This window comes from Trachemys scripta, chromosome 2, assembly GCF_013100865.1.
Source record: "Trachemys scripta elegans isolate TJP31775 chromosome 2, CAS_Tse_1.0, whole genome shotgun sequence".
NCBI classification, from domain to species: domain Eukaryota; kingdom Metazoa; phylum Chordata; order Testudines; family Emydidae; genus Trachemys; species Trachemys scripta.
The window spans coordinates 80813256-80838199 of NC_048299.1; the positions used below are offsets into that span (position 1 = coordinate 80813256).

Here is a 24944-nt window from a genome sequence, read left to right on the forward strand (position 1 = left end):
TCCGGGGGGAATTTGTCAATGTCCGGACTTCCCCTCCTCCCCCTTCCCATGCAGAGCGTGCGCGCGCTTACAAAGCAGCCGGTGCTCCAAAAGCCAGAGCCAGAGCCCTGCTTGCACTTCCCCCTCCTCCCTCCCTCCCCTTCCCTCCCTGCATTCACAGATCCCCGGCTGTTCGTCTGGAGCTCCGACCCTGCTGCCCTCCCCCGCTGTCGAGCGCGCTGCTCTGCAGCACAGTAAGGGGGCCGGGGGCCAGAGACGCGGCAGGGAGGTTCTGGGGGAGGGGGTAGTCAAGAGGCAGGGGGGAGGGTTGAATGGGTCAGGGAGTTCGGGGGGGGGGCTCTCTGGGGGTTGGGGTGTAAGGTTTTGGGCAGTCAGGGTACAGGTGGGGGGGGTCTCAGGAGGGGGCAGTTAGGGGACAAGGANAGGGGGGGGGGAGTTCGGGGCGGACTTTCTGGGGGAGGGTGGATAAGGTTTTGGGCAGTCAGGGTACAGGTAGGGGGTAGGGTCCTGGGGGGCAGTTAGGGAGAGGGGTGGCTTAGGTAGGGGGTGGGGTTCTGGAGGGCAGTTAGGAGCAGGGGTCCCAGGAGGGGGCAGTCAGGGGACAGGGAGCAGAGGGGTTTAGATGGGTCAGGAGTTCTGGGGGGGGGCTGTCAGGGGGTGGGGGTGTGGATAAGGGTTGGGGCAGTCAGGGGACAGGTAGGGGGGTAGGGTCCTAGGGGGCCAGTTAGGATGTGGGGAAGGTCTCAGGAGGAGGCAGTCAGGGGACAAGAGGCAGGGAGGCTTAGGGAGGGGGTGGAGCCCTGGGGGGCAGTCAGGGGACAAGGAGTGGGGGGGAGGGTTGGGGGTTCTGAGGGGGCAGGAAGTGGGAGGGAGTGGAAGGGGCAGGGGCGGGGCTAGGACAGGACGGGGGCGGGGCTAGGACAGGGGCGGGGCTAGGGCGGGGCTCCTCCCGTCCTCTTTTTTGATTGTTGAAATATGGTAACCCTACCGATGTGTCCCTGCGGCCCCTAGGTGGGGGGCGTTCAGGGAATCTCTGCGTACTGCCCCACCCCCAGCACCAGCTCTGCAGCTCCCATTAGCTGGGCACCGTAGCCAATGTGAGTTGCGGGGGGTGGGGGGAAAGGGGGAGTCCATGTCGGCCACCTCGGGGAGCAGAGCAGCACGGAGCCAGGGATCCTACCTCAGCCCTGCTGCGCCGCCACCCAGGAGCTGCCCAAGGTAAGCACCTCCCGGCTGGAGCCTGCACCCCACACCCCCTCCTCCACCCCAACCCCCTACCCGAACCCAAACTCCATCCCAGATCCCCACTGCAGCCCAACCCTCTGTCCCAGCCCTGAGCCCCCTCCTGCACCCAAACTCCCACACAGAGCCCATACCCTGAACCTCCTGCTGCACCCCAAAACCCTGTCCCACCCCAGAGCTCACCCCCTGAGATGGAGCTGCACCCCCTCCCACACCCCAATCCCCTGTCCCAGCCCTGAGCCCACTCCAAACCCCCAGGGGCCCCACAAAACCGAATAGCTTCAGGCCCACAGGAGAGTTAATCCAGCCCTGTAGCCAGGTATCTACTATCCGGTAAATATTCAGCTAAAGGGCAGAACAGCCAAAGCAGAAGAGATGTACAATATGCTACAGTACACGTCAACATGGATCGGCGATTATAGAAAAGTGGGGAAGAATCTGCCAATGCCCAAAGAAATAAGATTTTCTAGGAACTCAATGACTGTCCGCTTGTGTATGTAATAAAAGACAGCTCCATTTCAGAAGAGACCAGAACATTTCCTGAGAGCTGATAGTCCATCAGAGTAGTGGTTTCATGGAAAAGACCAAAGATCATTTTGATTTTAGACTTAGTCCGTAATTCAAATTCACCTAAGCCATAAAAGGAGATGCTCTGGGGTTAAAGTCAGTCATTTTCCAATTAGAAGAAAAGGTTTCAAGTGGGTGTGATGGGACCTGGGGGATGGGAAGAGACTACTGTTTTGGATTCACCTCAGAGTTTTCAGAAAATTGGGATGTTTGGTCCAGGATTATGTTAGTAACCAAGAGTGACATGAACTATTAACTACATCAAAGAGGTGTGTAAGACAGGGAGAAGAGAGTCATCCCCAGACAGGTAGACAGGTTCAGCTCAGACCTCAATTTTCACCCTCCGACTTGCTTCCACTCATCTAGGCAGGTTCTTCTGGTCAGTAGAGGGGCAGAGAGAGAGAGTGTGTGTATGTATGTATAAGGATAGCAATGGAGTGATGTTTCAGAAGCTAGTCGCTAAAAAGCCAAGATTAACTCAAAAATGAGGAACTAAAATACTTCATCATTAAATTGACTATTTTAACTTGCAAAATTTACAAGAAAGGGTTAAAACAATCCAATGGCCTTCATTCTTGTATGAGAAATGCACGTAACAGACAAGGAATCAAACTTACTGATGGGATTTTTTGTTTATTTCATTTTTCTTTAGGGTTATATCAAATATTCTGCTCTTTTTTATGGCTACTACAACAACCAACGGACAATCGGCTGGTTAAAATACAGGCTACCGATGGCATACTTCATGGTTGGAGTTAGTGTATTTGGCTACAGCCTGATGGTTGTTATAAGATCGTAAGTATAGTTCTTTGGTTTTAGTGTTTTTTCTCCTTTTTCTCTGAAATTCAAACTAATCTCTATTGCATTTCACCTTTCTCCTCCACTTATTGTTAAAATAGCAGATTTAGAGACATGGCATGGCACTTTCAGTCCAGTTCCCAGGTGATTAGAATCCATGTGACAATTTCAGAAGACTTTTAGGGCCTACTTCACCAAAGAGCCTACTCTTGCATTCCTTGCACCCCAAAACCTCACACTGACGCCAATAGGAGCTGTGTGGTCTTCACAATGAGTACACATTAGATCCTAACTCTAACAAGCAAAGCAGATGCATACCCAAACCAACCTGCATTGGGCAGAATAATAATGTTTTGCACTAATCTATCACCTTCTAGTCAAGGATCTCAGAAAGATTTAATTTAGCCTCCCAAAACACTGGAGATAGATGTTATTGACCTCATTTCACAGATAGAGAGTTAAGTGACTTGCCTGTGGTCACACAGAAAGAAGTTCTATTCCTGCTTTTGAACAGATTATTTGCTGACTCCACATCATGGGAGTTAACCACAAGACTACCCTTCCTCCCCATAGGAAAGTGTAAGCTAAATGGATTTTTATGTTTATTGAAACAGGCATGTTGCTATTCAGTGCACACAAAATCTTGAGTCCTTTGTTGGAATGAGGCACAGAAATATATCCAGACACTCAGATGTGCTGTACATTTACAATATTACCATAAAATCTCAACATCTGTTGTCTCATCTATACTGGAGGGATTTATGCTAGAAACTCTAATAGGAATCACAAAATATTTCAGGGATCAAATAGAACAGAGGAAACAATAGAAGACATATCTGCTCCTGTGTTGATTAACAAGTATGCTTCCTCCCCCCATTGGTTTACTGCAAGTACTCTACTCCAGCATTGTGTAACCATTGAAATCTCTCTGGAACATCATGTAATAGCTGGTATATCTGACAGCACCAGAAATTTGTTTTTCTTAAAATAAATAGCATGCAAAATAGCACAGATATAGTTTGATGATGATGGTGATATTTATTTGTATTGCCATAGTGCCTAGGCATGAACCAAAACCCTATTGTGCTAGACACTATACAAATAATTCCTCTCCTGGTCCATTTATGAATCCTCCTAAAGTTCATTGAAGTTACTGTTATTAAAGATCCTCCAATATAGCTATCATTTTGTAATAAATAGTGGATCTGCATCATGATCTATGGACTCAGCCCTCCTTAAACCAGAGGTATTTATTTAAAGAAAACAGCTACAACCAGACACAAAGCAGATACTGCCACATAACTTGAGTCCCAGCTTTGTTTTCCTTATTTACCAGGAATCACAACTTGTCTGAATTTCTATATAGCACACAGGGGCATCTAGTGGCTGAATAATATACTGCAAGTAAACACATTGCCATTTGTGTCATCGCACAGGATGGCCAGAAATGCCAACGAAAACACAGGAGATGGGGATGACAACAATTTCACTTTCAGCTGGAAAATGTTCACTAGCTGGGATTACCTCATTGGCAACCCGGAGACTGCAGACAACAAATTTGCATCTATTACAACCAGCTTCAAGGTAATATCTAAATGACATACACTTTCTCTACAGGGAGTTCCCTGCCTCTGGAGATGCTACCAAAATCCACCTTAGCAGAATTTCAAGGGGAAAATTAGACAATAACCTGGATTCCTATATAGCATCCCAAGGTGCCCCCTGGGATAAAATGATTAATCATGGTGATTCTAAGTTCATATGTTCTGTGCTGAACGGATCTCCATATTTAGGGTTTGGAAGACTATAGCTGTTTTACTTTCCTTTGGAGAATGGAGTAGGGAATATCAGTGAGGAATAAGTGAGTGGTTTACAATTGCAAGGGACGGAGATACTCTTGTGGAGCTTGATCTTTCCTATATGCCCTCTCCTGTGTTTCAGTTAGAGATGCAGCAGAGTTGAGAAGTTTGGTTTCAGATGCTAATTTCCCCCAAATTCAACAACAATTCCACTCCTTCCCAACACAGCATGCACATGATAGATTCTTGCCCAAACTCATGCTCTTGCTGGCATTTGCTTTAGTTTGCTGCCTAGGAGACTCCGTTTAAGAAATAGGATTTTGCTTATAAACAGTTCTATATTGAACTTAATCCAAGCTCCTTCATAGGCTGGTTATCCCCAGGGGTGCTGGAACAATTTATATAGCGAAAGCCATTGAACCAAACTGCAAACCCTGCATATGATGAAAATCACTTTAAGCCGGGGGTGCAGCAGCACCCCCTAGTTCCAGCACCTATGGTTATCCCTAGGGCTTTTGCCTACAAGGCTTCTTGTCTCTCCTCCTTGCTCTCTCTCACCTCCAATCGAAGGTCTTATCTTCCTGAGCTAAAATGAGACCCAGCTGTTCTGGCTGCCAAAAAGAGCCTGTGGAATTGTGCTGCACATCCACACAAAGTACTAAATCCTGATACTCTATCACAGAGCTCATTAGAGAGATTAGCCCTAGCCATGATGCATTAATATGAACTTTCCTAAATGCAATGGGATTCAGATCCAAGGATCTGGTTTGGAGTCCAGCTCTAATTCCAATATAGAGGTTGTGTTTGTTTTTATTTCTAATATAACTCTCACAGTCTGCCAGTACACAAGCTGAACTTGAATGAAGGGGATTTGGCAAAAATTCTTTGTTTAGCTTATTACATGGTTTACGTAAAAGAGAAGACAGACAAGGAGTTTGTGTATATTTGCATTTGGGTCTTTGCTCCTATGTTACGCAATACCAGCCAAATTCTGATTCAGTTATACTGGTGTGAATCACAATAACTCCACTGATGTTAATGGAGTCATTGTGAATTTATACTGGTCTAGTTGAGAACAAAGGTTGGCCCATATTGTATTAATTCCAAAGAAAATTGTTATGGAGAAAGCAATTATTGAGAAGATCCACTATAGAGCTGGTTGAAAAATGCCAGTTATTTGCAGAAAAAAATTTATATCCCATGAAAAGTTTTGGTTTTTCCAATAAAAATCCAGAAGCCAAAAATGGAAAAAAAGTTGTCCATTTTTCAAAACCATTTTCTATTTTAAAACATCAGGCATTGCTAACCATTTTTGGTTTTGAAAAGCAAACATTGAACATTTTTACTGAAAACCAAACCAAAAAAAGATTATTTTTTAACTGTACATTGTTACCCCCAAAAAAATTCAGCTTTGGCGTTATGGAAAATTTCCATTAACATTTTGGTCAAAAAACCATTTTTTCATTTAACAAAGTTTCAATAAAAAGAAGTCAAACAGCTAAGATGAACTCTGTGCATAGAAGAGCCCAATATAAAATGTATTGGATAAAACATTTCTAGAATTCTTGAGGACCAAAAAGCAATTTAAGTATCAGCACACCTGAAATGATTTTACACACTGAGAAAACCAACTGCACAGATCATTGTGGAAGGAGAAGTCAGTAATTAAAGGTTATGTTCAGTTTCCTAAGATACAAATTCTTGAGCTGAATCCTACATCACAAAGTCCTTGAATTTCTTGAACTTAATCGTCTGCATTACTCACACTCAAAGAAAAACCTTGGAGAAGGAGGGAGATCACATGTGCATCAAAAACAGAAGGATCTTTGCTACAACAGAAGAGCCAATTTTAAAGGTGTATTGATTTAGGGCTTATAAAGTCTAACAGTAGACAAACAGCATCTGGAGTGCTTGCATTAGTCATTTTAGTCTTCTTTATTTTAATATTTGCTGTTGAAAAGTTCATCCTTGAAGCTGGTAAAACTTTTGGGAACTCTCCAGAGAAAATTATTGGCTCAGGCTGCCAAAGTAGTGGGTTTTTTTGTTTTTAATTTCTTTTGGTTCAATCCTGAAAAACCTGGACCATTTCCTTTATTGTATGAGTAAGCAGGTAGGTAGGAAAGATTTAGGATCCTAACAATTCAGAAAAATGCAACATCAAGTCGGGGTAAGTGGCTTTTAAAAAAAAGATCGAGTGTGGGGAAAATCCCTTGTAATGCTTTGAAACAATGGTTTTACTCAGCTATAATCTAAGCAAACATCTTGGACAGAAATGTCCCTGGTTTTGAAAAAACAAATTTGTTCCACAAAGTGGTCTGACAAGTGCCCATACAAACATTGCAGTAAATGAATAAGGCAAGGGGAGGGTGCTAAGAAGGCAAATGTGCTACAAACGCAAACTCAGACTGTGGAGAACAAACTGAACTAATGTGACAAAGAATCTGAAGGAAAGACATTTTTCAGTTGCTTAGATACCAATGCTAGGAGTCTGGGCAACAAGCAAGAGGAATTGGAATTTCTCATTGATGAGCAGAAATTTGATATAATTGGAATGTTAAAATCACTGGTTACAATCTGTTTAGGAAGGTCAGAGTGGGTAAAAGTGGGTGGCACTCTACATTAATAACACCTTTTTTAGTTGATAACTCAGAAGGGCGGGCTCTTGAATGCATTTGGATTAATATGCTAACTAACAAAGGACAGGAGCGGGTACTGGTGGGGATCTGTTACAGACCACCAAATCAAACCAGAGAACAGGAGGAGTTACTCCTGAACACCCAGCTATAATGTGTGAAAAGAAAAATTGTGCTACGTATGCTGGAGGTTCCATGTGACCAGTAGTATAACATTATTAGAGTTTCTAAAAAATATATTTATAGAAAATTTTCCAATGCAAATAGTATTGTACCCAATGAGAAGAAACTTAATTATGGACCTCACTATAACAAAAATAGAATTTCATTCTTGGACTGGAAGTTGGTGGTTGCCCAGAGACTACTAATCATGATCTGATTACATTCAATCCAGGCAACCCACCCAGAAATAAATATATGCTTCAGAAAGTCTAAATTTTTCCCAAAGCTGAGGAAAATTTTGAGTAAAATTGAGAGGAAAACTTTAAACATAAAAATGTAAATGACAATTAGGAATTCTTTTAAAAGAGTTTATTAGATGTCCAAAAAGCCATGATTTCCACGGTCATAGCTCTCAAAAATAAGATTAAGAAGTGGCTTGATTACAGGGTATGAGTACCTTTGTGGGGAGGAAAGGGTACTAAACGGTTCTTTAATCTAGACGAGAAAGGCATAATGAGAACCAATGGCTGGAAGATGGAGGCATAAATGTTTAACAGTAAGGGTTAACAACTACTGGAATATTGGAACAAATTCTCCATCTCCTGATGTCTTCAAATGAAGCTGGGATGCCTTTCTGGGAGACATGCTTTAGTCAAACACAAGGCATCATTCTCAATAACAGCATAGGGTAACTGGATGAAATTCTATAGCCTGTTATATACAGGAAGTCAGAGTAGATGATCTAATGGTCCCTTCTGGTTTTAAACTCAATGAACCTATGTATCTGCTACAATTCTTTAAATGTATCTACTTATAAAGGAGTCTATTGTGGATGAGCAAGAAAGTAACAAGGATGAGAACATCCATCTGAGAAGATTCCTTCGGGTTCTGGCGAATGTGCTTATCATATGTTGCTTGTGTGGAAGTGGCTACCTCATTTATTTTGTGGTTAAACGGTCCCAGACTTTTTCAAAAATGCAAAACATTGGCTGGTATGAAAGAAATGAGGTAAGAAGAGTTTGTTTCTGATTTTCTGTAATATTGACTTTCCTTAGAAAGAAGTGTAATTGTTAGCATGAAGATAGCTGCTAAAACAAAAGATTGTGGGTTCAAGTCCCACATCAGGATTAAGGTTAAAATGTTCAAAAGAACCAAAAAGTGTACATTTAACATGGGGCGGGGGGAGTGAGTCTCAGAGTTTGAATCTTGTGCCTGGTCCACACTAACCCCCCCACTTCGAACTAAGATACACAACTTCAGCTACATGAATAACGTAGCTGAAGTCCAAGTACCTTAGTTTGAACTTACCATGGGTCCAGACGCGGCAGGCAGGCTCCCCCGTCGACTCCGCATACTCCTCTCATGGAGCAGGAGTACCGGCATCAACTGCGAGCACTTCTGGGATTGATCTATCGCGTCTAGACAAGACGCGATAAATCGAACCCAGAAGATCGATTGCTTACCGCCGGACCCGGAGGTAAGTATAGACGTACCCTTGGGCTTGTGCTACAGGGCTAAAAATAGCTATGTAGACATTCCTGCTTGGGCTGGAGCCCAGGCACTGAGACCCACACACCTTGCTGGATTTCAGAGCTCAGATTCCAGCTCAAGTGGGAACGTCTACACTGCTATGTTTTAGCTCCACAGCCCGAGCCACACAGGCCTGAGTCAGTTGACCCAGGCGCTGAGATTTTCTGCCACAAGGTTGTTCCCTCCCCTCACCCCCAGTGTAGACATAGTTACTTAAGTCACTTCAGCTAAGTCCCATTCATTTTCAACGGGGCTTACATGACTTAGGTGCTTTGGAAAATTTTACCTCAAGTCTCACACCAGGTATTGAGATGCAGTATTGTACTAGAAGGGTCCCTGGACTGTTAGAGGTGTCCTCCCTTCAGATAAAAAGTTAAACAGAGATCCCTTCTGTCCATTGCCAATAGAGCTGGTTGAAAAATAGAATCTGCACCTCATGGGAAATGCCGAGATTTTTAACATTTGGTTTTGTTATCTTTTGAGGCAAAAAGTTGAAATCTTGGAATTTTTCACAGAATGAAGTATTCTTGGATGTGTTGTGACCTTATCAAAATGTTTCATTTCCACTTCATCATTTCAGCTTTTGTTATAATATTTATAACATAAAAAAGTTGAAATGATGAAGTCCAAACTAAATGTTTAGATCATTTCCTGTGAGAATTTTGACAAAACTGATACATTCCTGCAAAACATTTCAATTTAGTCAAATCAGCATTTTCCAACAGAAAAATGTTCCCTCAGAAAAATTTTAACCAGCGGTAACCTCTGGGGCTTTTCTGCTGATATTTTAAGATCTCATGGCATTTTTCCCCAAAAGAAAAAGGGATATTCCTGATGCCCAACTTCTGGCCAGTGTTCCCTCTCTCAGTAAGGTAGGTACTAGAAAAACCTGTATATTCTGTCAGGGACTACACAAATGCAACTCCCCCTAAACTCATTGGGCGTTGTACATGTGTGACCAATGGCAAAATCAGTGCATCATTGCTGAGTTCATAAGAAAACTGAGTTCCAGATATGTTTCCATCCGAGTCAGCAAAATATTCTTAAAAGTGTGAAGGCACATTTTTTTAAAAAATAAAAGATTATTTTACGCACAAGCTGACAGCTTAGTTTCTATGATATTCTTGCTACATTAAAATAGGAGCATTGGACCTCATTCTGAAAGGCCTCAGCTCTCTAAAGTAAAAGGAAGTTGTGGTTAAGTAAGCTCCTCACAGGACTGGGGTCACAGGAGCATCTTCTGTTGGCCTCATCCCTCTGATAATAACATAAGTGTCCTGGCAAAATGCACAAGTCATCCCAGGTTATTCAGACTCTGGGACTGTAGGAGGTAAAGTAATTAGATATGCCAGGAATTGAAGTCATTTTAGCTCAAAACACCTTCATAAGCCCATCAAAAGCTCCAATCATTGCTGACTAACTGCCTGCAGCCGCTGAATTGTGCAGATGTGTCACTGTTTAAGCCTTATTACTGTAATTGGACTTTGTTAATAAGGAGCAGGGACTAATTTGGTGACATGCTACCATATAGCATAACTGTTTCAGCACTATATATGTTAATATATTTCCTGACCTGCATTAATGGAAAATTGCAAACTCTGAAAAGAGATGTCAGCTTCCTCTTCATAGGAAGTGAAGTGGCCTTGATATATGAAATATTGTAAGACCTATTTTGATAAGGTCTGAATGCTGAAAATAACATTGTTGTTGTTATTAACAGTAGTATCCTCATTTGGCAGGTTGAAATTGTTATGTCCTTGCTAGGAATGTTTTGTCCTCCACTGTTTGAAACCATTGCTGCCTTAGAGGAGTATCATCCTCGCATTGGATTGAAATGGCAGCTGGGACGTATCTTTGCTCTGTTTCTCGGGAACCTCTATACCTTTTTATTGGCCCTAATGGATGATGTCAATGAAAAGGTAAAAAGCATTACAATGAAAGAGAAAACAAGACTCATAATACTGTATGTTCTAGAATTCTTATAGCTAACATGAACAAAAGGCTCCCTTACAATAGGATATTACTGATTTTTTTCCATTCATATGTATATAAAAGGTATTTCACAATCATCCCCTCTGAACAACTGGTTGGAGTTGCCATTAATCTAAGACTTTCATGCATGGATTCCAGTTCATTCATTATTCAAAATGAAAGTTTTAAACCAGTTTGGAAATCGAATTTTACATTACCATTCTCAGAAATGAGTAACTTTGAGTAACCCTACTGAGCCAATCCAGGCTACCAGAGATGCACAAACTTCTATTATGCATGTAAACAGAGGGATTGTCTTCTGTAATTGCTGAAGATTAGAACAACTTGAATATTTTTATCTGACACTGTTTGCAGTTTCTACTAATACACCACCTCAGTTATAATTTTTATATCTATCTTTAATGTTTTCCTATTAGAGTGTTGCTGGCTGATAAAGAGCATAGAGGGGATAAGCGTCTAAAAATGATCCACTGAAAAGCACTTTAAATTGAGAACAATAAAAGGAATCTGGAAAGTTTATTCTGCCCTGAAAATGATGAAGTGAGCAATCATAAATGTGAAAAATCAGTAAAGACTCCCTCTGAATCCTTGTGAACAACATCCACAACAGTGCAATTTTTCTATTAACAATGGCCAGATTCTGATGCCTTTACTCACCTTGCATACAATCTTACCACAGAAGAAATCCTGTTTGCAACCAGAGAGCTGCCCATGGAGTAAGGTGCTAATTAGCATGAGCAAGGGGATCAGAGTTAGGCCCAATATGAGCACTGCCAGCAGCGGGCTCTGCAAAGGCAACTTTTTATTCATTCAAACCTTATTTCCAGCTTTCTCCATTCACACATGACCTGTTTAAAAAAGTGCTTTCAGTGAAGGCAAAAATCCACCCTTCTAAGCAGAACACAAGGCCTATGCACCACTTACGCCCTAGTATGAACTTTTCAATTATTGTGCTGAACAAGATTAATTATATCCTGAGCTACAGTGGTTCTATACAGCAGGGGAGACTGGAACCATCTCTATTAATCATCAAACTGCTATCCATCCTGATAAAAAAAGGAAATAGAATGAGTTCCCTAGGACAGTGGTCTCCAAACTTTTTTGATCGCACACCCCTATCAGTAAAAAATTTTTGAGCACGCACCCTCTGCCGTGCCGGCTCTACCATTTTTGCCGAAGCAAAAAAATAAATAAATAAAATAAAACCGCTCGGACTCCTGCCCGAACTGCCGAAGCCACGCACCCCCAAGGATCCTACTGCGCACCCCACTTTGGAGACCACTGCCCAAGGACTCATCTAGTACTCCCGTTTCAAATGCACTACAAAATTTTGTGGGCAGTAGCAGGGTCCACACAGCCAATTAGTGCATGGCAGGCTAGTGTGTTGTAAATTCACAGCTTGGCTTGCTGCACACTAGGTTTCTACATAGATAAGCCCAGATGCTATTATTGTTTGCTTTGTGAACTACTGCTAGTGTTGGAACCCAGAGGCTACATTTGTTGTAGGTCACTATTTACATTAAAGATGGCACCTACATATCATGGTGGTAGCCATATTAGATAGATTAAAAACTATACAGCTTGGGCCTATCTGGATTTGGGCTGGAGCCTGAATTTGCCCTACATGTAGGCCTGCTCTGATCTGGTGTGTTGGTTTAGGCCCAACACTAGAGGTTTTCAGCTGCATGTGTCTCTTCTGTTTTAGCTGACTGAAGAAGTAGTGATAAAGAACATCACACACTGGACCCTGCTTAGCTACTATAACTCATCTGCAATGAATGACAGTGCGGTTACTCCACCTCCCATTGATCCCGCAGACATGCCTAGAGGTCCTTGCTGGGAGACAACTGTGGGCATTGTAAGCAGTTTTGGGGACCTCAGCTATGATAATATGTAGAAGTTTCTTAGCGGATACTTTTTTGGTTGTTTTTAATTTTACCAAAGTCTTTGAAGTTTTCTGCCCAAATGACCAATATGGGGTGCTTTAAAAAAAAGACTTCCATGCAGCAGCAGCAGCATTCATTGGCTTAAAACCACCTTCACCAAAACAAGGACCGTACACCAGAGAAGTAGATCACATCATGGAACAGACCACTCTAATTCCCCACAGAACCTGGTTCAATACAGCAAAAAAGCCACTGACCACACATCCCTAGTTGTCAACCACCACCCCACACTGGAGCCCATACAAGGTATCAAACAATTACAATCCATACTTGATGGGGATCACATCCTGAAAGAAATCTTTCCTGAACTCCCTCTCCTGGTCTTCAAAACAACCCCCCAACCTCCTCATCATCTGAAGCAAGCCCTCCACAGACCAGGACCCACCAACTCAAAGTGCCACCAGCCCCTGCCATCACACCACATGCAAAGCCTGTAGACATATTTCCATTGCTATGATGATCAATACCCACCCACCCCCAACACACCTTTCAAGGTCCATGGGTCCTACACAAGCTTATCATAATATATAGTGTACCTCATCCAGTGCATCAAATGCCCCAACAATTATGTAGGTGAAATGAGACAATCGCTATGCTCTCAAATGAGCTCACACAGAAAAATAATGCAAGACAAAACCAATATATCACCTGTGGGTGAACACTTTTCACAAAACAATCACTCTATATTGGACCTCTCAGTCCTCATCCTCAAAGGAAACCTGCACAACATCTTCAGAAAATGAGCTAGGAAGCCCAAATTCATAAAAAACTCTGCTAGACACAGAAAATCATGGACTCGATAGAGACCCTGATTTTATGTCTCATTACAACAATCTGTAACCCGCTAACTCTCCTTTGTGCTACAACTGCAGAGGTGTTACCTGCCCACTTAATTTTGAGTGGTTTCTTGCAGTGTGTGTTAACTCCTTATGCTTAACAATCAGTACCACCTTGTATTTGGCTCTGACAATCTGATTAACTTTCCCAGACTTCCAGAAGAGGTTCTGGGGAGCTCGAAAGCTTGTATCCTTCACCAGCAGAAGTTGTCCCACTAAAAAGAGAATACCCCACCCAACTTTTCTCTCTCATATCCTAGGCCAAACACAGTTACAACAACACTGCAAACAATAAATAAGGGAGCCACAGAATTTAGATGATCTGATGGTCCCTTCTGGCCTTTGTCTGACCTCCTGTAGATCACATCCCACCAACAGCGCCCAGCATCTGCTCTCTAAAGCCAAACAATCACAATGAGAACAAACAACTGAAATTAGACCTAAATCAAAATTAGACCAAGGCGGCCAGCCAGCAATTGATAGTTGGTGGCTGTAATGTAGCCTGTGCTTCTTGAAAACACACAGATGGCGAGCATTACCAAAAGTCAGAAGACAAGGAAAAGACCCAACTTCTATTCTGTTTAAAGGTCACTCATGGAGAGAAACAGATTAAGGGAGGATACAGTCTTACGATGCACCACCTAAATTACAGTAGCTAATTTCTCTTTCCTTGTGTTCAATTGCAGGAATTTGTAAGACTCACTGTGTCTGATATTATGGTGACCTACGTAACCATCCTGGTGGGAGATTTTATTCGTGCTTGCTTTGTCAGATTTGTGAACTACTGCTGGTGCTGGGACCTTGAGGCTGGATTTGTAAGTCAGAGCCTTAAAGCTGAAAGGATATAAGCAATTTTTAGCCATTTATTTACATTTTATAATGGTGTTTTTTTAAATGCATCAAGCCTTATTACAATCTAAGTTGATATTTTAATTCATGAAGTGTGTCCATGCAACATTTCTTTGCAGGTCAATAAAGCTCACCTTAAAAAACAAAAAACAAACCACCCTACTCTAGTCCTACTAAGACAAGGACTGACTGAGCCCTGCAAGATTCAGTCCATTTTGGTGTTCATGAACTAAACCATGCAATTGAATTCACAGGGAATCAATTATGTGTTCACGTGCAGATTGAAATTCACTGAGCTGAACCTTCAAGTCCTCCCCATTTAGATCCCCTTCTCAAGCCCCAGGACCTCCTTATTGATAGTGCCCACTATGGATGAGGCAGGATATCTTAGTAACAGTATGAATCCTGTGCAATATTATTTGTCCTTGAATATAGTGTTCCTTCTGCGGTATGTACACATGCAGTTTCTTCCAGGCTGAATAAACAGTAGGTGCAAGAATTCACCTCAGGCAACATGGAGGAGCCTAATGCACACCACTTATATCCAGCCTTACTTAGACCATTGGAAACTACATCAGCCATGGCAAACCACTCCAGTAGCTAGCCCAGGGACCAGTTTAAAAACTGTGTGTGTAATGGCATGGATTTATCTAAACTATAGAAGCAAAAAGCAACCAACCACTAACAAAGGAACTCTGAGGTTAAGAAAACGTAAAATCCAGAATCACTTTGAGCTGAGAGGAAGTCTCCCAACTTACAGCTAGCCACAAAAAGAAAGGAACTGAGGCAGTTAGGACTGCCTGTCCTTTTATAAGCCCAGCTTTGGTGCTACAAGAGTGCTCATTTGGCCTGTCAGAGGCTGGCTAGCTCTTAAAGGCAAGCTGAACTCAACCTTGACCATTGTCTAGTAACTAGTGATCCCAGCTGGGTGTGATGGAGCTTAATTAGAATGACTGACCCCGGCTGCGGAGGACAATTTAAACAGAGCTGAACTCAGGTCAGAGGGAGGAGACTCAGGAGAGAGGAATAAAGAGGGTTCTTTCCCTGGGGAAGTCAGGCTGGAAGAGACCCACAGGGATCAGGTTAGGGTCCTGTGATCCCTGGGGAAGACAGGCAATGTGGGGAATCCTGCTGGGGAAGGAGCAGCCTACAAGAAACTGTGTAGGGCCCAGGAGTAGAGGCAAAGCAGAAGAACAGAGTGGCCTGAGAGAGGCAGAAGAAGTTATTAGTTTAGAGATTTATTTTGAATTTGTTATCCTGGAAGGGAACTGAACTTTTAATTGACCTGGCTAGAGAGCTAGGCCATGGAAGACCCAGACAGAGAGAGGCCATTATGGGGCCAAGAAAGTGGACTGCCTGCAATGCTGTTTCTAGGCACAAAGGGGTGCGCAGGAGGTAAGGGCACACTAGAACATGGCCCCAAAGACAGTGCTTTCCAGAATGTTCTTGAAGCTCAGCATTGCTTCCCACACCTGTGAATATGCCAAGGCAACTCTCTCAAACTTATCAGTTAGTGATGAGTAACTTCTCTGACATTGAGCTCCGATTGCCAAGTGAATATCAAGGGATTGGTTCCCTTTCATCCCCTCACAGCTCATTTCACAACCACCACAATGAGCTGAACCCGACAAGGTCTCGTAAGCCCTAACAATTCCAATAGATCAAAGAGCAGATTTCCTTCTACAGTGTACTTTCTGCTGGTCAACAGACACATTTCACTAATTAAACTTATGAGGGTATCCCACTTACAGCACTAACCCTTAGGGGTACAGTCTATACGCCACGGGGCTTAGCATAGCTGCCACTGCAGTGAGACAGAAGTGTTTACCTCTCCCACTGTCCTGTAGAGTGAAGTTGGGGTTAGGGGGAAGGTTGCTTTCTGCTTATCCAATAGCCCCTTAGGATGATTTCTGTGGGGAAGGGTGCAGCACTCCCTCCTAATGCAAGCAGAAGAGAGCAACATGGGTGACCGCATATTTTTAGACTAGTAATAGGTGCTTGAATTCCCCTTGCCCCATAGTGCTTTGCACTTATGGGCCACTAATAGGAACATTCTTAGTCTTTCAGCTCTCAAGGACTCTCACAGTTTCATTTATGTCCATCCTGTGATTTTTGCACTTAAACATCTCGTGCCATCAAGATTTTCCTCCCAGTCTCGGCAAACTGCCTCCCTCTTCCTTAAAGTTTCCCATATGTGTGGCTTGATTTATTACGACTGGACACTTTTTATTCAAACTGTATGCCATGGAGCCATCAGTTCTGCATTTAAAAAAGGGATGCGTCAAGGCTTCAGTGCCTGCTATAGCAGGTCATACTTTACCCTAGGCCTTCTCAATCTCCCATCCAGTACCCTTCCTTTGTGTACTCTCTTTCAATAGTAAGGAAGTGATGAAAGTTTTCCAGAGTTAAATACCCACCCTTCTCTTTTGCTGCCACTCTGAAAAATTTGCCCTGCTATGGAATTTGGGCAAAGAATAAGCAATCTGAAGAAGCCAGAGATTCAAACTGTGTGTGTGAACCATGTTCATGAATCTTGATTTTGTGGAAATCTCAGCTTTTATGCCCCAGCCTCCATTTTGACCCCCCACACACACACTTTCTTTTTGTTAGACTTGTTTGATTTCCTGAGAGTTTTCCTCAAAACAACCTCTAAAATGCTATTTGGGGGGTTCCTTTTATCCTTTCGGGCTGCTTTATGAGAAGCCCTCCAAGAAAGCTATGAAGTACATCTCTTACATCCTTCAGGCACTTTTTAATAAATAGATGTAAAAGAAGCCATTTTTTTCCTATTCACCATCTCTCAGTGACATTTAAAAGTTAATTATATGCTCCCTACTTTCTTTGTCTCTGGCCCTTGATACAGTCATGCTACGGAGTGGTTTTGTAACCCAGAAACAAACTGCATTCAGAATTCATCACACACTTACCAGGCTTAACAAGCTAAAGCAAGTGAACCTTCAGGGACTTGGGGTCTAATCCCTTGCCCACAGAGTTCAGCAGGATCAGTACAATGCCCTTGTTTGCCAAGGGCAAAATTGTGGCTTTAAGCAACCACCCCTAAAGGAGGCGCTGTGTTTTGTAATCATGGCTCCTGCTACAACCCTTATAGCACTCTGTCTCTCATGTCATGCTAGCTGCACTGCTGGGTGCAGAAGGAGGGCAGGGCCGTGACCCTGTTTTCATACTCTTTCTCCTGTCCCAAGCCTTTGGGAGTTTCTTGAACCCTATGATGCTAGAAACCGTTGGTTCTTGGACTGGGATTGTTCCTGGCCTTTGCACAGGGGCAACAAAGAATGGTGGGTGCTTTTTCACACTGCCCTTCCCACCCTGACCTCTGTGCAGTGCCAGACACAATCTGGCCCAGGAGTTGGAGCTTCTACTTTTTGTTTGTTAGCCATAGCCACTGAGAGATATTTCACTATGATTAAAAGGAGGTCTTATAATGCAAATAAAAATACAGGTTCTTCCTTCTTATTGGTACATGTTGGCTTATTTCATTTCCATGAGTACCTTACCAGTCCTATATTGTGTGGAGTTTATGCAGTGCTAACAGAGCCAACCAGTTTCTGTTTGGAAGCACAGGATGAGATGTCCCCTTAGACATGAGCGGTCATCAGATGGCTAAAAGACTATCTCCTTCTCAAGCAGTATACCCCAAAGCAGTCTGTCTCTGGAGGACAGCAAAGAGGAGGAAGACCATCAGGTAATTCTTTGTGCCTGATGCACACTACTAAAACAAGATCATTTACCCATAAGTTCAAAAAAAAAAAAAAAAAAAAAAAACCGCTCCCTGAACCACAGGAACTGAATATGAAGTCCAAGAAGAACCTGCTGTTGCTCACATGCTCCTCCTTTTGTTGTCAAATTCAGTGAAACTCAATATTCAATGCAGAGGTTGGGGTTGACTGAGAGTTAAGCATCCTATACCAACCTGTGTTACCAGATGAAAGGCTGGGACATTTATCATTCTTCAAGAGATCAGAGCTGTAACTAGATATTTTAGTGCCCAGGATGAGCAATCATATTTGCAATGTTTGGGGGGCAAGGGGGGCATGACATGTGCCTCCCAAGATTTCTGCCTTCCATTAGGTGCAGAGGTTTTAGGGCTCACAAGCACTGTGCAGGTTCATGGGGAAATTTAAAATAGGCATGAAAATTATGGAACAGAAAACATTGCATTATTGGAAGTTGACCCCTTGCTCCCAGTCACTACTGAGTGAGTCATTTCTGTCCCACTATGTATTGCTAAAACTACCCAGAACACAAGGCAATTCTATCTTGTCTCTAAATATCCAAGGGCAGGTGAGATGTAATATCTTCTATTGTACCAACTTCTGTTTGTGAAAGACCTGAAGAAGAGCTCAGTGGAGCTTGAAAGCTTTACTCTTTTGCCAAAGAAGTTGGTCCAATAAGAGATATTACCTTACCCACCTTGTGTCTCTCAGATCCTGCAACCAACATAGCTACACCACCACTGCGGACAACTTTGGTATTTAGGTAGTTCAGTACAAAATGACACCACATATTGGACAAGCCCTCTCAGAACTACCCCTCTCTCTGCCGTTCCTCTCCCCCGCCCCCCAACCCTCACCTCACATCCTGCTTCTGGAAAACCTAAGCAAAGTGGTTGTAGTCAGGGTATTTTTCACTCTCAACCTTGTTATAACCACTCAAACATTAAACATCTTGCCAAGATGTAACTAGGCCAGTGGGCAAATACAGCAGCTGGAGAAGTAAAATAAACCCACACACTGTGTAGACCTTTTCCTCATAGCTGACTGTATTATTCAAAGATTCAAAACAAGAGTAGAGTAACTCCAAACACTTGGTAACCACCACCAGAGGCCTTTCCAGCTTTCAGCAAGAGAGGAGAGGTGGCCCACAATGCATAACTTCCCCTTTGTTTTCATAGCTGCACAGGTTACCTACTCAATAGACAGGAGATTCCAAGCACAGCCCAGATTGCCTAACACACTAGGACTTAATGAGCACCTTTATACCTTGGCAAACCAAGCAACAGCAGATAATTTATGTATAAATTATTTTCCCCTCTCGTTTCATATAGCCCTCCTATGCAGAGTTTGATATTAGTGGTAACGTGTTGGGCTTAATCTTCAATCAAGGAATGATCTGGTAAGATCTTTGCTTTCCCCCCAACCCCACCCCACCCCACCCCTCCCTCCCCCGCAACCCTTGGAATGGAAAAATCCTTAACAGCACTAAGAATTCAAGAGATTGGTAATGCAGCTAGACTTTCCAAACTGGATGGACTGATTTGCATGGGTTTTTGTTTGTTTTAAAGAAGTTTGACTTCTGTTCCTTGCTATTAAAAAACAAAACAAAAAACCCAGCTCATTCCTCACCTTCACATACAAATATTTGGCCGATTTTAAATGGAAATTAGTACTGCAGACCCTGACCTACTCCTTTTATAGGATTATTTTTGGATGATAAAATTGACCTTCCCCCTCCAGATTATAGATCTCTTAAGGATGACACGATAACCTAGTTTGATTTTTCTGTTGGGGAGGGAGATCTGCATGCTTTGAGTGTGTTACCAGGTGGTACAAGTTTGACCATTAACAGATGCATCAATTGGGTGGAGCTTGGGCTGGAATAAGGCAATCGGGGGCCAGAGGCATAAGGCAACATGGGGGACCCACACAACCATCACCAAGCAGTGGCCCCCTTCTGCCTTCATAGTGTTGGGAGCAGTGGCAGGTGTCCCCTCAAAGCAGCAGCGGAGGAACCTCGTCTGCTCTGGTGATAAATAGCTGGCTCTAGTAGTTACTACTGCCCCCTCTGCTGGAGGCAGTCTGCAGACTTAGGCAGAGGTCTCTGTACTAGTTACACTCCGTTCACATTTTCATGGTTTTCTTTCCCAACCATGAAGGCTAGAAACTTTGTTTTAAATGAAAGGTTAGATTCTGATGCACCCATGTCTCTACACATATGCCAGCGGAGGGTGGATGCTCTTTCGGGAGTGGTCATTTTCTGCATGTGGGGGGTGGAAGGGAAATGAGAGCAGCATAAACTGACCTAGCTGGAATCATATCCATGTATACCTGTCACCTACGCCAACGTGTTTGCTGATCCTGAAGTAGAACCCTCGTCTAGGTAATAGTGCTCTCTGTTTTTTGTTTTGTTTTTTTAGGATGGGATCCTTTTATGCGCCTGGACTGGTTGGTATAAATGTGCTGCGCTTACTAACCTCCATGTATTTTCAGTGCTGGGCAGTTATGAGTAGCAATGTCCCTCATGAACGCGTGTTCAAAGCATCCAAATCCAATAATTTTTATATGGGACTCTTGCTGTTGATCCTGTTCCTAAGCCTACTGCCAGTGGCCTACACCATAATGTCCCTCCCTCCTTCCTTTGACTGTGGACCATTCAGGTATGAAATAACGACAAGCCTGAATTATTCTTCTACTTTTATGCAAAAAAAAATAGTGTAATAAGTTATACAGTCCTTGTTGGGCAACATGCCTAATATTTTTATTCTGGTCTAGTTACATTCTTCTTTAGAACATGCACCAGTGCATCATGACCAATACTGAGTTGCAAACAAACAGTCATCTGGGGTGACAAACCTACTCCTAGATGGCAGAAGACTCCGTGAATTCTGCTATCTCCAAAACCAAAGTATCCCCTAAAACCCCGACACCTATTCCTGACGTTCCTCCTGAAAAAGTGCAATGGGAACCAACAGAGGATTTTAGAGCATATCCATGGAGGATGGATGTCTGTGTCTGAATATGATGCCCTAGAATAAAAAGTCCTGAACACACATTTCAGTATTATGCAAACAAAGAGGAGTCCCAAACGCCATCTTTCAAGAGCTTCCCTATAGTCAATAGCTACCGCAACATGTGATCATTTTTGTATTTGGTGGAGGAATAACAGAAACCAGATTGTTCTGAGCTTCTCTGTTGCTACTTTATTAATGGTATTTCTCCCTGTGTTTCCAAACCAGCACCGCATAGAGTGTTCAAGGGACTGGATTAATATGCCCATGAGCTTGGATTTGATTTAGTAACATTATTTCCTGGTGCACACTGAGCCTGACTCAGCAAGGAGCCAGATTGGAACAAATTGTTTCTTTAGTTGCACTGTCTTAGCTTCTTCAATTGCTAATGAAGAAGGTCAGCAGAAATCTGTGGAGAGCTGGAGAATAAGAGAAAATACCAAGATTTTCTTAATTTAGAGACCAGACTAGCAGGATTTAATTATCTTGCCCTTTAAAAGTACATCACAATATCCAGCCCTGTGTTCTCAATCCTGCCCTCACGTACACAAACACCCATTATTATGTAACTTGCATATCATCAGCTACTAGGTGGCTCAGGGGAACTAGAGAGGAGATACAGAAGCTTTCATGTTGAGGTTGCCAGTTCAGTTTAGCATAGGAAACCAGCAACTGTGACTTGTTACCATCTGATGATTGTTGAGTCGTTACGTTGAAATGAGTTAGAAATCTCCTCCCACGGCAGGGCTCTAGATCACAAAAGCTACCAGACTATCTGGAAACTTTTTGGCAGACTCAGGAGAGATGACTGAACTACTTTCCCCCTTTTTCCTCCACCCGCCCCCCTGAAGTGAACCCTCTGTTTCCTAGGCTGATTTATGTTAGTGGAACAGTGCAGGAAACTTCATTCCTCATGCAGTACCTGGTTTATAAAAACACGAGTACTTCAATCCCCAGAGCCACTGAGCCAACACCTTTCACAGACATGACAGTCACATGCAGGGCAGGCCCTTGGTGTTTTGCTGCCCAAGGTAGAAAACATTTTTCATGCCCCATGAGCAGCCAAGTGGGGGGGTCCCCCCACTGAGTGGACACATGAAAGTAAAAAGTCCAATAATATCAACTATGGTACTTGCACACAGTCATGCACTACTCTCAGAGACAGAATCTGTATATAGGCAGATGTGAGTGGTGTACCTGAACCATAAGAGATTTTTCAAAGTCCATAAATCAATTCACAACAATCCCCAAGCGTTGTCTGAAGCATTAAAGAATTATTTCAAAACTTGAAGCCTCTCTTTCAAAATCCACTCGTATCTGCCTTGTTCAACCCTCTCAGCAAAGCTCCCACCATAACGTTGAGGATTTGGCTAGTAATGTACCATACTTGACTAATGCAGATGGGTGAAATTGTGGCACTGGTTCAGCCGGTCTGTCTGTCTCTGTTGACTCTTGTCATGAGGATGGACTGTGACTTCTTCCAAATTGGAGTCCAGAATAATTATTTTAGAACTTAAATAACCAAGAATACAGTGAGTCTAAGGATTATGATTAGGGCTAATACTACCCACAGAAATGGTCACTATTTGAATCCAACACTGATTCGCAGAATTGTAAGTGTTGAATTCTACGAAAGAAACCTCCTTGCTTATCTAGCCCATCCCCTTTCCTGTGTATGATTATTTCATTTGCACACAGCAGATTCTCTAATGCTTTATTCAGTCTAGTTTAAAATTACTCCTTCAGTGGGCTTCCTATTAAGTGATAATCACAGCTTGCTATTTTTGATCTTACTTAGCCGTTCTTGAAGTTGGCTCATTAGTTAAGAAAGCATTGATTTGCATAAGCAGAGCTATCTCCACAACAAAAAGGCCATCTTCAATGTGATATGAAAGTCACAAATCTCCGATTTTTTTTTTAAAGTCTGTAGGATTTGTGTGGATTCAAGGGAAATAAATAAGTAGAGCTCATGAAGTAACTTGGAGAGGTAACATATACTTATATATTAGTGCTTGAAGTAAGTTACCTTTGTAGAGGTCATTCACAATCAATACCACTAAAGACAGGTAATTAGAACTCAAGAAAGAGTGGTTGGACTGAAAGATATTTGTAAATAAGTCACTTCAACAGTATTTTAATATCTAAAGTCTGAGTAGCAAACAACATGTTGACAAGACAATGAAAGAATTTTATTGTTCTTTATAAAAATCTTTTAAAGTTGTTTAACACGGCACTACTGTGGCCTTTCAGTAACCAGCTACAATGTGTAATTGGTCATTTTATCTTTCCAGTGGAAAGAAAAGAATGTATGATGTCATCCAAGAGACCATCAAGCAGGATTTTCCACTTTTTATAGCCAAGATCTTCAGTTATGTGGCAAATCCGGGACTGATTATACCTGCAGTTCTGCTTATGGTGTAAGTTATATTTGCAATAATACAGGTAGGAGGGAAGGGAGACTTGAGAAATCATGTAAAAAGTGACAAAAGAGTCCTGTGGCACCTTATAGACTAACAGAAGTATTTGAGCATAAGCTTTTGTTGGTGAATACCCACTTCATCAGATGCATGTGGTGGAAATTTCCAGAGGCAGGTATAAATATGCAGGCAAGGATCAGTCTAGAGATAACGAGGTTAGTTCAAATCAGGGAGGATGAGGCCCTCTTCTAGCAGTTGAGATGTGAACACCAAGGGAAGAGAAACCGCTTTTGTAGTTGGCTAGCCTTTCACAGTCTCTGTATAATCCTGAGCTGATGGTGTCAAATTTGCAAATGAACTGAAGCTCAGCAGTTTCTCTTTGGAGTCTGGTCCTGAAGTTTTTTGTTTTTTTTTTTTTTTTTGCTGCAGGATGGCTACCTTTAAATCTGCTATTGTGTGTCCAGGGAGGTTGAAGTGTTCTCCTACAGGTTTTTGTATATTGCCATTCCTAACATTCTGACTTGTGTCCATTTATCCTTTTACGTAGGGATTGTCCAGTTTGGCCGATGCCAGCAATGCCCCTCTGCTATGTACAGTCTATAAAGGTGCCACAGGACTCTTTGTTGCTTTTTACAGATCCAGACTAACACGGCTACCCCTCTGATACTTGAGAGATCATGAGGTTTTAATGAGATACACAGCCTTTTACCTCTAGATTGCAACTAGATAGCCTAGATCAGCAGTGATTAGCGCATGTAGCTTTAAGGACCGTTGTGATTATTTGTGGTTTCTATATTTTTAATGTCTGGAACATTCTGCATGGCAGAGTTCAAAAGATTTGCTGCTTGAAAGCAGCTGGAGTTGGCTGCAGTTGGAATTTAGGAATGAAGTAGCTTGGAACTAAGAACCCTTCTCACTGCTTTAACTTGACTATTTTTTGTTGCTTTATTGCTTGGGTGTTTTTCTGAGCCAATTAAAGTGGCATATAAGCCAACTGTGCCTTTCAATTTATCGGATTTTCAGAGACATAACAGCTACCATCTGAAAGTTTTTCAGTACTAGTGTGAACAAGCATCTACATAGCTAAAACTACCACTGCCGTTGATTGTGTCATAATTAATGACTGCAAGTGGCCACAGCCTTGGTTTAATGTCTCATCCACTTCTTTCTCAGGAATTATTAGGTAGCTTTGAATCATTTATAGTCACTGATTTCCTGCCTCCCTCCTTATAATCCATTAGCTCCTACCACGCCCCCTGCTATTGTACATACAGTTAGATAGATCCAAACTGGGGCCGGTCCCTTACATTGATCCTGCTCCAACATATAACAAGATTAAAAAGAGAAAATGCAGCTGCCAGCATTTCACTTAGCTCTGAAATATACTGCATCTCTTCCTCCTAAATGAAGCAGATAAGGCAACCTGCA

The 24944-nt window shown here is 42.5% G+C and overlaps 1 protein-coding gene across 1 annotated transcript in view; it reads left to right on the forward strand.

Annotated features, from left to right (window-relative positions):
* Positions 1-24944, forward strand: part of TMC2 (transmembrane channel like 2) — a 56964-nt gene that overhangs the window by 23468 nt on the left and 8552 nt on the right. The window contains exons 8-16 of the mRNA XM_034761011.1: positions 2462-2604; positions 4044-4191; positions 8021-8209; positions 10471-10650; positions 12429-12581; positions 14192-14320; positions 19420-19487; positions 20509-20748; positions 23391-23516. Coding sequence (XP_034616902.1) covers positions 2462-2604; positions 4044-4191; positions 8021-8209; positions 10471-10650; positions 12429-12581; positions 14192-14320; positions 19420-19487; positions 20509-20748; positions 23391-23516 — 1376 coding nt within the window. The remainder of the gene's footprint in view (positions 1-2461; positions 2605-4043; positions 4192-8020; positions 8210-10470; positions 10651-12428; positions 12582-14191; positions 14321-19419; positions 19488-20508; positions 20749-23390; positions 23517-24944) is intronic.